Source organism: Macaca nemestrina, chromosome 9, assembly GCF_043159975.1.
Source record: "Macaca nemestrina isolate mMacNem1 chromosome 9, mMacNem.hap1, whole genome shotgun sequence".
Taxonomy (NCBI): Eukaryota; Metazoa; Chordata; class Mammalia; order Primates; family Cercopithecidae; genus Macaca; species Macaca nemestrina.
The window spans coordinates 106895973-106912649 of record NC_092133.1 but is presented as its reverse complement, the minus strand read 5'-3'; the positions used below and the strand labels follow the sequence as shown (position 1 = coordinate 106912649).

Below are 16677 nucleotides of genomic sequence, written 5' to 3'. Positions count from 1 at the left end.
GGATGCAAACACCAGACCATGGAGAGTTGTGTTCTATTTGCAATAGGTGAGACTAAGCGTATATGCACGGCCATACATGTATATAATTTGTCATATACACTCCATATAGACCAGAAGTTTTCATAGAAAATGAACCTTCTTAACAATTCACACTGTCATTCAGCCGACTTGGGATTCTGCATTTTTAATACGTTCTCAGGTGATGCTGATGCAGATGGTCCTTGGATTTGCTCTGAGTTATTTTTGGTATAAATTCATTTTCTGTCTCAAGGGCCTGAAAGTTCAAGTCTTGTGTGGGCCTTGATTTTTATCCTATAATATGTGGGAACATTAGGTTACTTAAGGCAATTACTGTTTCCTATACATTTCTGATGTTTCTCCAAGGTGTCACAACCTGACTCTGAAGGTATTGCTGCATTAGGGAAGAATTGTGTTGTTGTAATTAAAGCAGTTCTTAATTTGTTTGCAATAAAAGATTTTTAAGCTTATATTCCTAAAACATATACACAGCCAAAACATGCGCAATATGCTATCATGGCATATTGAAATGTAAGAGGGTTGGACATATAGTTTACTAACATCAAAAAGTTAATATTCCTAAAAAACCTTATTCGTTGATAAATCATCTTTTTTGTCGAACCGTGTAATAGAGATTGCTGAGTCAATTGAGCTAAGATATACTACAAAATAAAAATTTACAAAGAAATGAGAGATGATAGGTAATAGAAAAGTTTTCTGAATGAACAGCAAATATAGGACATACAGTGTTTCACGGGAGAAGAGGGTATGACTGCTTTGTGAGGAAATACTTCATGCAAGTTAGTCAGTTTTCTATTTTTCTGCATTCTAATGAATGATATAATGTTAATTTTCAGACACTCAGATTTCAACTCTGATGGATTGACTACAAAGTAGTGATTGTAATCGATAAAAAGAATATATGGGCTACAGAGGGAAAACCACAGATTAATTAATGAAAGAATTGTATATGTTTTTAAAATTTATAGTAGAGAAATGTTCTCATGAATGTATCTGTTATTAACCTTTTATAGATCAGATGATCCCATCAGAATCCAAACAAAAGGAAGAGGAAGAAAGTTCTTGGGATTTAGAGGTACTATGTATTATCAATGTTTTTAATATTAGTATTGCATGATATGAAAACATAAAATCAGAGGCTTAGACTTTATCTTTTCACCTCTGCATGTGTCACCCCAATTATTTTTGATATTTTTCAGGATACACTTCATAGAAAATCTATGTGCTAGGTAGATTACTGCCTCATAGTGAAATTTTTTAAAAAAGATTTTAATTAGGAAATTTTGATACTCTTCATTATTGGGATTTTTCCACTGAAATTATTGATTGATATTACTTTTAACAGAGTGACCGTGAGACTGTTTCACAGAAGGATGTGTGTTTACCCAAGGCTACACCTCAAAAAGAATTCCGTACGATAAGTGGAAAATTAGAAGGTAAGAACCATTTTTATTGAAAAAGTCATTTGACCAAATATTTCTCTAAACTGATGAGGAAGGATATCCTCTAATAGCCAAAGAAAATTACCTCCTAAATGCAAAGCACAGAAAAAAAGAGAAGTGAAATGGTAAAAAGTTATACGTCTTATCAGGTGTTGGTAACAGACTATATTGAGAGTGCTGAAAAGGATGTGATTTATTAGTTTGAATTCAAGATATTCCAAGACCTTAGTGAAATGAGAAAATAAGAAAGAAAAAAGTAGTAAAAGAGGAAATGAAGACTGAGAAAGACAGAGCGTACAGAGAGTACATGAAGGAATAATGGTTTATATAATGGAGGATGATAAAATGAAGTGATTCTTTACGAGAAGATCAGGTATGGTTAGAAATTTGGAGAAATATAAAGTGACCTTCTCGTACCAAAATTTACCAGAGAATTACAGCAAAAGTGTTCTGACTCTTCCTGTCTTTCTCACTGGTGGGAAGCCATTAGGGATGCAAACACCGGACCACGGAGAGTTGTGTTCTATTTGTAATAAGTGAGAGTAAGCATATATGCACGGCCACACATGTATATAATTTGTCAGATACACTCCATATAGACCAGAAGATTTCATAGAAAATCAGCTGAGAACCTTGTTAACAATTCACACTGTGATTCAGCTGACTTGGGATTCTGCATTTTTAATAAATTCTCAGGCGATGCTGACGATGGTGGTTCTTGGACCTTGCTGAGTTATTTTTGGTATAAATCCGTTTTCTGTCACGGGCCTGAGAGCTCCTCAAGTCTTTTGTGGGCATTTATTTTTATCCTGTAGCATGTGGGAATGTTAGGTTAATTAAGGCAATTATTTTTTCCTATACATTTCTTTTGTTTCTCCAAGGTGTAACAACATGACTCTGAAGATATTGCTGCATTAGGGAAGAACTGCGTCATTGTAATTAAAGCAGTTCTTAACTTATATGCAATAAAAGCTTTTTAAGCTTATATTTCTAAAATATATACACAACCAAAACACACCCAATACGCTGTCAAGGGGTATTGAATGTAAAAGGGTTGGACATATAGTTTGCTAACATCAAAAAGTTAATACAACTAAAAAATGTTATTTGTTGATAAATCATCTTTTTTTTGATGAGCTGTGTAATAGAATTGCTGAGTCAATCGAGCTAAGATATACTACAAAATAAAAATTTACAAGGAAATGAGAGATGATAGGTAATAGAAAAGTGTTCTCAATGAACAGCAAATATAGGACATACCGTGTTTCATGGGAGAAGAGGGTATGACTGCTTTGTGAGGAAATACTTCGTGCAAGTTAGTCAGCATTCTACTTTTCTGCATTCTAGTGAATGATATAATGTTAAATTTCCGACGTTTTAGATTTCAATTCTAATGGATTGACTATAGAAGTAGTGATTGTAATCGATAAAAAGAATATACGGGCTACAGAGGAAAAACCACAGATTAATGAATGAAAGAATTGTATATGTTTTTAAAATTTACAGTAGAGAAATGTTCTCATGAATGTATCTGTTACTAACCTTTTATAGATCAGATGATCCCATCAGAATCCAAACAAAAGGACGAGGAAGAAAATTCTTGGGATTTAGAGGTACTATGTATTATCAATGTTTTTTTAATATTAGTATTGCATGATATGAAAACATAAAATCAGAGGCTTAGACTTTATCTTCTCACCTCTGCATGTGTCACCCCAATTATTTTTGATATTTTTCAGGATACGCTTCATAGAAAATCTATGTGCTAGGTAGATTACTGCTTCATAGTGAAATTTTTTTAAAAAAAATTTTAATTATGAAATTTTGGTACTTTTCATTATTAGGATTTTTCCATTGAAATTATTTATTGATATTACTTTCAACAGAGTGACCGTGAGACTGCTTCACAGAAGGATGTGTGTTTACCCAAGGCTACGCCTCAAAAAGAATTCCACATGATAAGTGGAAAATTAGAAGGTAAGAATCATTTTTTATTTAAAGAGTCATTTGACCAAATATTTCCCTAAACTGATGAGGAAGGATATCCTCAAATAACCAAAGAAAATTACTTCCTAAATGCAAAGAACGGAAAAAAAGAGAAGTGAAATGGTGAAAAGTTATACGTCTTATCAGATGTTGGCAACAGACTTTATTGAGAGTGTGGAAAAGTAGGTGAATTATTAGTTTGAATTCAAGATATTCCAAGACCTGAGGAAAATGACAAAATAAGAAAGAAGAAAGTAGCAAAACAAGAAATGGAAGACTGAGAAAGACAGAGTGTACAGAGAATAAATGAACAAGAAGCATGTTTATATAATGGAGGTTGATAAAATAAAATGATTCTTTATGAGTACATCGGGTATGGTTAGAAATTTGGGAAGAATGTAAAGTGACCTTCCAGTACCAAAATTTAGCAGAGAATAATAGCAAAAGTATTCTGACTCTTCCTGTCTTTCTCACTGGTGGGAAGCCATTAGGGATGCAAACAATGACCATGAAGAGCTGTGTTCTATTTACAATAGGTGAGACTAAGCATATATGCACGGCCACACATGCATATAATTTGTCATATACAATCCATATAGACCAGAAGTTTTCATGGAAAATCAGCTGAAAACCTTTTTAACAATTCACACTGTGATTCAGCCGACTTGGGATTCTGCATTTTTAATAAGTTCTCAGATGATGCTAATGCGGATGATCCTTGGACCTTGCTCTGAGTTATTTTTGGTATAAATTCATTTTCTGTCTCAAGGGCCTGAGAGCTCCTCAAGTCTTGTGTGGGCCATGATTTTTATCCTATAATATGTGGGAACGGTAGGTTAATTAAGGCAATTATTTTTTCCTATACATTTCTGATGTTTCTCCAAGGTGTCACAACCTGACTCTGAAGGTATTGCTGCATTAGGGAAGAATTGTGTCATTGTAATTAAAGCAATTCTTAATTTATATGCAATAAAAGTTTTTAATCTTATCTACCTAAAATATATACACAGCCAAAACATGCCCGATACGCTGTCATGGCATATTGAAATGTAAAAGTGTTGGACATATAGTTTACTAACATCAAAAATTAACATCCCTAAAAAATCTTATTCGTTGATAAATCATCTTTTTTGTCAAACTGTGTAATAGAGATTTCTGAGTCAATTGAGCTAAGATATACTACAAAATAAAAGTTTACAAAGAAATGAGAGATGATAGGTAATAGAAAAGTTTTCTGAATGAACAGCAAATATAGGACATACAGTGTTTCACGGGAGAAGAGGGTATGACTGCTTTGTGAGGAAATACTTCGTGCAAGTTAGTCAGTTTTCTATTTTTCTGCATTCTAATCAATGATAAAATGTTAATTTTCAGACTTTTTAGATTTAATTTCTAACGTATTGACTACAGAAGTAGTGATAGTAATTGATAAAAAGAATATACAGGCTAAGGAGGAAGAACCACAGATTCGTGAATGAAAGATTTGCATGTTTTTAAAATTTATAGTAGAGAAATATTCTCATGAATTTACCTGTGATTAACCTTTTGTAGATCAGATGATCCCATCAGAATCCAAACAAAAGGAAGAGGAAGAAAATTCTTGGGATTTAGAGGTACTATGTATTAATCATTTTTGTTAATAATAGTATTGCATGATATGAAAACATAAAATCAGTGGCTTAGACTTTATCTTTTCACCTCTGCATATGTTACCCCAGTTATTTTTGATACTTTTCAGGATACGCTTCATAGAGAATCTATGTGCTAGGTAGATTACTGCTTCATAGTGAAATTTTTTAAAAAAGGTTTTAATTAGGAAATTTTGGTACTTTTCATTTTTAGGTTTTTTCCATTGAAATTATTTATTGATATTACTTTTAACAGAGTGCCCATGAGACTGTTTCACAGAAGGATGTGCGTTTACCCGAGGCTACACCTCAGAAAGAATTCCACACGATAAGTGGAAAATTAGAAGGTAAGAACCATTTTTTATTGAAAAAGTCATTGGACCAAATATTTCTCTAAACTGATGAGGAAGGATATCCTCTAATAATCAAAGAAAATTACCTCCTAAATACAAAGCATGGAAAAAAAGAGAAGTGAATTGGTGATAAGTTATACGTCTTATCATGTGTTGGTAACAGAATATATTGAGAGTGCTGAAAAGGAGCTGAATTATTAGTTTGAATTCAAGATATTCCAAGACCTGAGGAAAATGAGAAAATAAGAAAGAAGAAAGTAGTTAAAGAGGAAATGAAGACTGAGAAAGACAGAGCGTACAGAGAGTACATGCAGGAACAAGAAGCAGATTTATATAATGGAGGATGATAAAATGAAATGATTCTTTACAAAAAGATCGGATATTGTTAGAAATTTGGAGAAATATAAAGTGATCTTCTCGTACCAAAATGTACCAGAGATTACAGCAAAAGTATTCTGACTTTTCCTGTCTTTCTCACTGGTGGGAAGCCATTAAGGATGGAAGCACCTGACCATAGAGAGTTTTGTTCTATTTGCAATAAGTGAGAGTAAGCATATATGCACGGCCACACATGTATATAATTTGTCATATACACTCCGTATAGACCAGAAATTTTCATAGAAAATCAGCTGAGAACCTTGTTAACAATTCATACTGTGATTCAGCCGACTTGGGATTCTGCATTGTTAATAAATTCTCAGGCGATGCTGATGATGGTGGTCCTTGGCTCTGAGTTATTTTTGGTATAAATTCATTTTCTGTCACGGTCCTGAGAACTTCTCAAGTCTTGTGTGGGCCTTGATTTTTATCCTTTAGCATATGGGAATGTTAGGTTAATTAAGGCAATTATTTTTTCCTATACATTTCTGATGTTTCTCCAAGTTGTCACGAGCTGACTCTGAAGATATTGCTGCATTGGGGAATATCTGCATCATTATGATTAAAGCAGTTCTTAACTTATATTCAATAAAGCTTTTTAAGCTTCCATGCCTAAAACATATACATAGCCAAAACAGACCCAATATGCTGTCATGGCATATTGAAATATAAAAGGGTTGGACATATAGTTTACTAACATCAAAATGTTAATATCCCTAAAAAATCTTATTTGTTGATAAATCATCTTTTTTGAAGAACTGTGTAATAGAGATTGTTCAGTCAAACGAGTTAAGTAATACTACAAAATAAAAATTTACAAAGAAGTGAGAGATGATCAGTAATTAAGGTTTTCTGAATGTACAGCAAATATAGGACATGCAGTGTTTCACATGAGAGGAGGGTATAACTGCTTTGTGAGGAAATGCTTCATACAGTTTAGTCAGTTTTCTATTTTTCTGCATTCTAATGAATGATATAATGTTAATTTTCAGACTATTTAAATTTCAATTCTAGTCGATTGACTATATAAGCCGGCATTTTAATCGATAACGAGAATATACAGATTACAGAGGAAAAACCACAGATGCGTGAATAAAAGGTTTATATATGTTTTTAAAATTTAAAATAGAAAATGTTCTCATGAATGTATCTGTGATTAACCTTTTATAGATCAGATGATCCCATCAGAATCTAAAAAAAAGGCCGAAGAAGAAAATTCTTGGGATTTAGAGGTACTGTGTATTACTATTTTTTTTAATATTAGTAATGCATGATATGAAAACACAAAATGAGAGGCTTAGACTTTATTTTCTCCCCTCTGCATATGTCAGCCCCAAATTAATTTTGATATTTTTCAGGATACGCTTCATAGAGAATCTATGTGCTAGGTAGATTACTGCTTCATGGTGAAGTTTTCTTAAAAAAGATTTTAATTAGGAAATTTTGATACTTTTCATTATTGGGATTTTTCCACTGAAATTATTGATTGATATTACTTTTAACAGAGTGACCATGATACTGTTTCACAGAAGGATGTGTGTTTACCCAGGACTGCACCTCAAAAAGAATTCCACATGATAAGTGGAAAATTAGAAGGTAAGAACCATTTTTTATTGAAAAAGTCATTTGACCAAATATTTGTCTAAACTGATGAGGAAGGATATCCTCTAATAGCCAAAGAAAATTTCCTCCTAAATGCAAAGCACAGAAAAAAAGAGAAGTGAAATGGTGAAAAGTTATACGTCTTATCAAGTGTTGGCAACAGACTCTATTGAGAGTGCTGAAAAGGAGCTGAATTATTAGTTTGAATTCAAGATATTCCAAGACCTGAGTGAAATGAGAAAATAAGAAAGAAGAAAGTGGTAAAAGAGGAAATGAAGACTGAGAAAGAGCATACAGAAAGTACATGAAGGAATAAGAAGCAGGTTTATATAATGGAGGATGATAAAATGAAATTATTCTTTTCAAAAAGATCAGATATGGTTAGAAATTTGGAGAAATATAAAGTGACATTCTAGTACCAAAATGTACCAGAGATTACAGCAAAAGTATTCTGACTTTTCCTGTCTTTCTCACTGGTGGGAAGCCATTAGGGATGGAAGCACCTGACCATGGAGAGCTGTATTCTATTTGCAATAGGTGAGACTAAGCATATATGCACGGCCACACATGCATATAATTTGTCATATACAATCCATATAGACCAGAAGTTTTCATAGAAAATCAGCTGAAAACCTTGTTAACAATTCACACTGTGATCCAGCTGACTTGGGATTCTGCATTTTTAATAAGTTCTCAGGTGATGCTGATGCGGATGATCCTTGGACCTTGCTCTGAGTTATTTTTGCTATAAATTCATTTTCTGTCTCAAGGGCCTGAGAGCTCTTCAAGTCTTGTGTGGGCCTTGATTTTTATCCTATAACATGTGGGAACATTAGATTACATAAGGTAATTATTGTTTCCTATACATTTCTGATGTTTCTCCAAGGTGTAACAACTTGACTCTGAAGATATTGCTGCATTAGGGATGAAATGTGTCATAATTAAAGCAGTTCTTAATTTATATGCAATAAAAGTTTTTTAAGCTTATCTGCCTAAAACATATACACAGCCAAAACATGCCCAATATGCTGACGTGGCATATTGAAATGTAAAAGGGTTGGACACATAGTTTACTAACATCAAAAAATTAATATCCCTAAAAAATCTTTTTCATTGATAAGTAATCTTTATGGAAGAACTGAGTAATAGAGATTGCTGAGTCAATCAAGTTAAGTAATACTACAAAATAAAAATTTACAAAGAAATGAGAGATGATAGGTAATAGTAAAGTTTTCTGAATGAACAGCAATATAGGACATAAAGGGTTTCACGAGAGAAGAGGGTATGACTGCTTTGTGTGGAAATAATTCATACAAGTTTGTCAAATTTCTATTTTTCTGCATTCTAATGAATGATATGTTAATTTTCAGACGTTTTAGATTTCAGTACTAATGATTTGACTACAGAAGTAGTGATTGTAATAGATAAAAAGAATATAAGGGCTACAGAGGAAAAACCACAGATTCGTGAATGAAAGATTAGCATATGTTTTTAAAATTTATAGTAGAGACATGTTCTCATGAATGTACCTGTGATTAACCTTTTATAGATCAGATGGTCCCATCAGAATCCAAACAAAAGGATGAAGAAGAAAATTCTTGGGATTTAGAGGTACTATGTATTATCAGTGTTTTTTTAATATTAGAATTGCATGATACGAAAACATTAAATCAGAGGCTTAGACTTTATCTTCTCACCTCTGCATATGTCACCCTAAATTATTTTTGATAGTTTTCAGAATACACTTAATAGAGAATCTATGTGCTAGGTAGATTACTGCTTCATTGTGAAAATCTGCTAATGTATAGGATTAATTTAAGAAGCCAGCGTGGTATAGTGGCTTAGAAGTCACTAGCAATTCACATGGGATCTGGAGTACTTTTGTCTAAAAACAAAAGAATGGAATACTATGCAGCCATCAAAAAGGATGAGTTTGCGTCCTTTGTAGGGACATGGATGCAGCTGGAAACCATCATTCTTAGCAAACTATCACAAGAACAGAAAACCAAACACCGTATGTTCTCACTCATAGGTGGGAACTGAACAATAAGATCACTTGGACTCAGGAAGGGGAACATCACACACCAGGGCCTATCATGGGGAGGGGGGAGGGGGGAGGGATTACATTGGGAGTTATACCTGATGTAAATGATGAGTTGATGGGTGCAGCACACCAACATGGCACAAGTATACATATGTAACAAACCTGCACGTTATGCACATGTATCCTACAACTTAAAGTATAATAATAATAAATAAATTAAAAAAAAAAAAAGAATGACACTGAGTCCAGTTATGGGCAAATATATGATTCTGTGGTATATTTAGATGTATAGAAGTTCTAACTGGCTTCATAGAGAGACAGTTTAAACTGCAGTATTGTAAAAGTTGGGGCCAGAAAAGTTAATGGCTGAGACTTGAACGTATTGACGTATCTTTATTGTTCAGTATAGAGCTGAGGGAACGTTTCAGAAGAAAGAAAAGTCTGAGGAATAGGAAACCTTGTGGGACTATAATAACAAGAGTATTGGTTGAGTATTCTTTTAAAAATATAAATTATTTTCACAAATAGAACTCCTTGAGGTCCTCTGTGGCAGTCAAGCTGCCTCAGGTTGAGTGTCAAATAGTAGTGATGTATTTTAAGGTCACAACTATAGAAAGACATAGAAAGGATCTGACCTCTTACAAACAAGCAGCTGCTGCCTGGTGGTAACAGCAAAGGATGGAAGTAAATAGACAGGTAGATTTTATCTGATTTGTCATGAGACAAAAATACTTTAATATTGTTTGCTTTGATTTAGACATGACATAATTATTTTTCTTAGTGCATTTACATTCTATTCAAGCACTTTGTCAGCATAAATTTTGTCAAAAACATATTGCTGATTTTAAGCCCCTGTTTACCTAAATAAAGCAGCTTTTTCAATATTCTGTGCATACATTATATGACAGACTCTAAAAGTTCTCTTCATGACATGCATTATTTTTAACACTAAACAATTCTATGATCATGAATATTTTAAATGTTTAATGTGGTATGTGTTATGGCAAGTAGCGAGTGTGTTGTATTTGTTTGAAATGTCATATTTAGTTTTGATGAGGACTACACATAAGTTAGATATTTTTAAGAGATAATTTTTGAAATATGCATGAGTGAATTTTTTCGTGAATGTGATGTGTTTTTCCTGCTCAGTAACCAAGTTAATGGCCACATGAATGTAAAGATAAGCTTGATGTAGACCGTATTACGTGAGGATTTCTATCAAAATGTTTTGGGGCTTTATACATATCTGCTCTAAAATTGAATTGCTTGTGAAGCAGAAAACTGTGTTTTTTAAAAAGATTTTAATTAGAAAATTTTGATACTCTTCATTATTAGGATTTTTCCATTTAAATTATTTGTTGATATTACTTTTAACAGAGTGACCGTGAGACTGTTTCACAGAAGGATGTGTGTTTACCCAAGGCTACACCTCAAAAAGAATTCCATATGATAAGTGAAAAATTAGAAGGTAAGAACCATTTTTTACTTAAAAAGCCATTTGACCAAATATTTCTCTAAGCTGATGAGGAAGAATATCCTCTAATAGCCAAAGAGAATTACCTTCTAAATGCAAAGTGCGGAGAAAAAGAGAAGTGAAATGGTGATAAGTTATACATCTTATCAGGTATTGGCAACAGACTATATTGAGAGTGCTGAAACGGAGCTGAATTACTAGTTTGAATTCAAGATATTCCAAGACCTGAGGAAAATAAGAAAATAAGAAAGAAGAAAGTAGTAAAAGAGGAAAAGAAGACTGAGAGAGACAGAGTGTACAGAGAGTACATGAAGGAACAGGAAGCATGTTTATGTAATGGAGGATGATAAAATGAAATGATTCTTTACAAAGAGATTGGGTATGGTTAGAAATTTGGGAAGAATAAAAAGTGACCTTCTAGTACCAAAATTTACCAGAGAATTACAGCAAAGGTATTCTGATTCTTCCTGTATTTCTCACTGGTGGGAAGCCATTAGGAATGGAAGCACTTGACCATGGAGAACTGTGTTCTATTTGCAGTAGGTGAGAGTAAGCATATGTGCATGGCCACCCATGTATATAATTTGTCATATACAATCCGTATATACCAGAAGTTTTCATAGAAGATCAGCTGGAAACCTTGTTAACAATTCACACTGTGATTCAGCCGACTAGGGATTCTGCATTTTTAGTAAGTTCTCAGGCGATGCTGATGCTGGTGGTCCTTGGACCTTGCTCTGAGTAGCAAGAGGAGAGGCCATTCTTGGGAAAAATGTGGAAGAGGAGCAATTGGGTAGAAGGTTGCAGTGGAAACGGGTCAAGGGAAAGGATTATGTTGATCTTACTTCTGAGTGTGTTTTGAGCCAGAGGTGAAGAAGGAAGGGGCAACACAATAGAAATTATAGAAGGAAGATATTACCACTAAACAAAGAGAAAGGAAAGAGTGGGGAAAAGAAGTTTAACAGGTGTTGAATGGGAAGAATCAAGAGCACAAGTCTAGAGATTATTTTTACTAAAGAGAAGAGATTGTGAGGCAGGAAGCAGGGGACAAGGGAGAAGCCAGCTAGATTATTTTGGATTTTCTATGAAGGAAAATTGAGTGAACTCATTTCAGAAGCATTTGGAATATTTTTACTGTAGAATGTTAGAGTGTTGGTGCACCGGAGACGACTGGAATCATGAGGGTTAGTAGAATTGGACTAAACCTCAGTGTCTCATTAATTTTCTTTATTAATATGAGGCATCAAATATATATATATGTATATATTTTGTTGATATTTGCAATTTGAATAAGAGATGCTTGAATGTAAGAACCTTGGCTTGGCTTTATTTTTAAGGAAGCAAATTGTGTTGGTAAAATTGCCATTTTATAGAAATTCATTAGACAATAACATGATACACCAAACCAGACTAATTTAAGAAACCATAAAATTCTGAATTTATGACTTGAATACTTAAGTTATTGTTATTCATAGGTATTATGCTGATTTTTACATAGAAAATGTTATTAATATTTAACAAGTCTGTTGCAAATAAATTAAAAACAAATATATCAATATTGAAAGCTTATTAAATTTGCTATTCTTGATGAGGTTTGTACATTTTCCTCCATGAGTGGATCAAGAAATACTGAGATGGCTAAGCTATAAATTACAAAAATGTTGGCATACTATTATACCATATGGGTATGAAAATCAATGAATATTTATATTTAGTATTATGCCATAAGTATATATCCAAGCTGATTAATTCATAACATTTTCACTGCTGAGATGTTAATTCTACATTCAGCTGAACTCTCATTCAAACTGTGTACTTTCTCAATGACAGGGCATATTAAAGAACATGATGAATGTTTGTAATGTAATGATATAAATTATTACTATTACTATTATTATTATTTTTGAGATGGAGTCTTGCTCTGTTGCCCAGGCTGGAGTGCAGTGGCTGGATCTAGGCTCACTGCAAGCTCTGCCTCCCAGGTTTACGCCATTCTCCTGCCTCAGCCTCCCGAGGAGCTGGGACTACAGGCGCCCGCCACCTCGCGCAGCTAGTTTTTTGTATTTTTTGGTAGAGACAGGGTTTCACCGGGTTAGCCAGGGTGGTCTCGATCTCCTGACCTCGTGATCCTCCCACCTCGCCCTCCCAAAGTGCTGGGATTACAGGCTTGAGCCACCGCGCCCGGCGATATAAATTATTATAATGTATTGCATTAAAGACACCTGGTGTAGCATTCAACGTTCAGTCTTTGCATTTATTTTCTCAGTGTCATGATTTGCTCCTCTGATTCAAGATCACTTCTCTCCTCATCACTGAGCATATGCATATTGGTATTACACTTTTTGCAAAAATCATACATAAATGGTTGTACAATGTTCTTGTCATTCTATAGCAACTTTTTATTTTTTGTTCAGCGATTAGCTCATTTTTCATTTATTTTAAGATTTTAGGCTGTGCGCGTTGGCTGACGCCTGTAATCCCAGCACATTGGGAGGCTGAGGTGGGCGGATCACGAGGTCAGGAGATCGAGACCATCCTGGCTAACATGGTGAAACCCCGTCTCTAGTAAAAATACAAAAAATTAGCCGGGCGTGGTGGTGGGCGCCTGTAGTCCCAACCATTCGGGAGGCTGAGGCAGGAGAATAGCGTGAACCCAGGAGGCATGGCTTGCAGTGAGCCCAGACTGCAGCACTGCACTCCAGCCTGGGCCACAGGGCAAGACTCCATCTAAAAAAAAAGAAAAAAAATTCATAGTGTGCATTTTTACTTTGCACCACATTTAATTAGACTCTCTTCATGGTGACTAAAAAGCAACGTAAATATAATTACAGGTGTTAACAAGCCTTTGTTAAAGTGTATGTCCTACTTCATGCTATATTAGAAATTAAAAGTGAAGTACTCAAAATACAAGTATGCACAGACATACATTTCAATAGCCATTATAAATGTGGCTCACTAATCTTTAGAGCTATGCCATGTGACCTGTCCTGACTCTAAAAACTCCAGTGTACCCCTTTACAAAAATAAAAGTAACAAAAAAATAACTAAGGTAGTATTTCCCTACCTGGTTCCTCTGCATGGATTTTGAACTTCAGGGATTATCAGATCATGATTTAGAACCAGTTTTCAACCATACATGGGATTCTTAAGTGCCAAGTGATAAATGGTTCCTTGATGATGAGATAGCCCTTAATGTTTCATCTCTTTGTGTTTTGCTTTTTTATCTTGTGTTAGAAAGTTTAAAGCCAGCTATTGTCTTTATAAGGGAAAATATTTTGGTTACATATTCATTTCCTGTCTCATGACACTCTGCTTTCTTTGCACTTAGTGAGGATGTACATTTATCAAATTTTTACCTAAAACAAGCAGATGAATTAATGGTATCATTTCTTATATATGAATTTCTAAGATTTCTTCACTGCTTCAGAAGTAAATTTTAAAGATATTAATGAATCGAGAAGGACCTTCTCATTGTAATTAAAGCAGGTTTTTATTTAAAGTGTATTGAATACAATTTTAAGCACTTTTTTTCTAAAACACATACATGCAATATGGTCATGCATATTTAGCCTTCAAATGGGTAGACATAAATTTTGTGTGTTTTAGAGAGTTTATATCCCTGAAGTGTCTTAATTATTGATCAATTATCTCTCAATGAAAACCACATATGTAGTTGGTATTTCTAAATGTACTAAAGTGTGTCATACTGAAAAAATAAAAAAGTAGAGAAAAATGAGAGATTAAACATGTTTTATTCATATTATTTGATGAAATGAGATATATTTCTATATCAAAGAGATGTCTGCTTTTTCTTGAAGCTAAGTTTTTTATAAGAATTTTTTCATAACAGTAGTTTAACAACTCACATGGTAGAACAGATAGAATTAGTTTTAGAAACAAAACAATTGTAATATTCATTCCTTGAACACTAAAACTGTTATTTTCAATAACCATTATTCTAACATTGAAATACGCAGGTTAATGATATGTAAAAAGCCTCTGGAAATTTACTTCTAGTTTTTGATACTTTCATATTAGAATTCTTTTTTTTTTCTTTTATTGAGACAGTGTCTTGCTCTGTCATACAGGCTGGCGTGCCATGTCACGATCTTGGCTCAGTGCAACCTCTGCCTCCTGGGTTCAAGTGATTCTCGTACCTCAGACTCCCATGTAGCTGGGAATACAGGCATGTGCCACCATACCTGGCTGATTTTTGTATTTTTGGTGGAGACTGGGTTTTGCTATTTTGTCCAGGCTGGTTTAGAACTCCTGGCCTCAAGAGATCCGCCCTCCTTAGCCTTACAAAGTGCTGGAGTTACAGGCATGAGCCACTGCACCTGGCCTGTATTGGTTTGTTAATGGGTGTGCTTGAACTTTTTGTATAAGTGGATCAGGAAATTTTAAGAGAACTAAGCTAGAGAACCCCATCAATGTAAAAATACTTGTATTTCACAGAGGTACAAAAATGAATATGTTTATTAACTTTTATTCTATAAGTAGATATGCTGACAAATTTAGAACATTCTCTGTAATGATAAGTAAATTGTACTTTTGAACTCTCATCACAGCTTTGCAATTCCTAACTTACAGGACAAATTGAAAAACATAATAGCTACATGTAGTATATTGACATAAGTGATTCTGATGTGTTTCCTTAACAATATAATATTGCATTCTACCATTATCTTGGGTATTTATTTTTGTTGGGGGGTGGTGGGGGCATGACTTGGTCATCTTATTGAATACAACTTCTTTCCTTATACAGCAGCTTACTCTTACTTCTATTAGGATTTTTGTGCTATAGTTATTGTCACTTTAAATATATTTTCACTGTTGAAATCTTCACAGCATGTTTGGTGAAATCTATTTTTGAAATTTTCTTAGGTATATTTCTGTCAAGTAGGCATGTTAACAAATACAATCACCCAAAAGAACCCAAAACTTAGTGTAATCCCTTTTGAATCCAAGCATGAGGATTCATCTTCATATTCACACTGTATGAATGTTTGGTAGGCTTTGACAGGCTTGCATATAATCAATTATATACTTCCCTTTTCTTTTAGAGTCTCCTCATAAAGATGGTCTTCTGAAGGTAATACCTTTTATATTTTTATCTTGAGTATTAACTACATATTTTATGAAGTATACATTATATATTAATTATTTTGTTTCCAAACCCATTTAGCCTACTTGTGGAATGAAAGTTTCTATTCCAAATAAAGCCTTAGAAGTGAAGGATATACAAACATTCAAAGCAGGTAAATTTTGTAATTTTAATTTTACTCTGGAAAGAAGAATATTAAAATATTTGAAATGCTGAGAGCCTTTTTATTCCCAATGTTGTTTTCTTTTCAAAATTTGATGGGAAAATTTGATACAAATAATGCCAATGTTAGTATTTATGTTTGAAAAAATGCCATTTACAAGCATAAGATTTAGAGATTTAAAAAAAAAATCCGCTTTACTTCATGTGGTTCTACTTTAATGTCCTGATAGTATAAAGTTTCCAACTTGCAATTTCTGTATGTGCTTGGTTTCAAGGCAGGTGAAATTTGAGACTGTCAAATATTTGCAGTGGTTCAAATACTGACTGGAATTCTGGTAATTACCTAGAGGAAAATTTCACTTGCTGACATGACAGCTGTGAGTGTTGTCACTCTGAGAATCTAAAGAAAATCAGTTTTTTTTTTAATTAGCTGACTGAATGTGTGTGTGAGTGTGACTTATATTA

General features: G+C 33.7%; 1 protein-coding gene across 1 annotated transcript in view; it reads left to right on the top strand.

Moving 5' to 3' along the window:
• LOC112426922 (ankyrin repeat domain 30A) overlaps nucleotides 1-16677 on the top strand; it is a 133167-nt gene that overhangs the window by 55908 nt on the left and 60582 nt on the right. The window contains exons 27-34 of the mRNA XM_071068735.1: nucleotides 1053-1114; nucleotides 1385-1475; nucleotides 6997-7058; nucleotides 7332-7422; nucleotides 8978-9039; nucleotides 10850-10940; nucleotides 16010-16038; nucleotides 16132-16204. Of these exons, the coding sequence (XP_070924836.1) occupies nucleotides 1053-1114; nucleotides 1385-1475; nucleotides 6997-7058; nucleotides 7332-7422; nucleotides 8978-9039; nucleotides 10850-10940; nucleotides 16010-16038; nucleotides 16132-16204 (561 nt within the window). The remainder of the gene's footprint in view (nucleotides 1-1052; nucleotides 1115-1384; nucleotides 1476-6996; nucleotides 7059-7331; nucleotides 7423-8977; nucleotides 9040-10849; nucleotides 10941-16009; nucleotides 16039-16131; nucleotides 16205-16677) is intronic.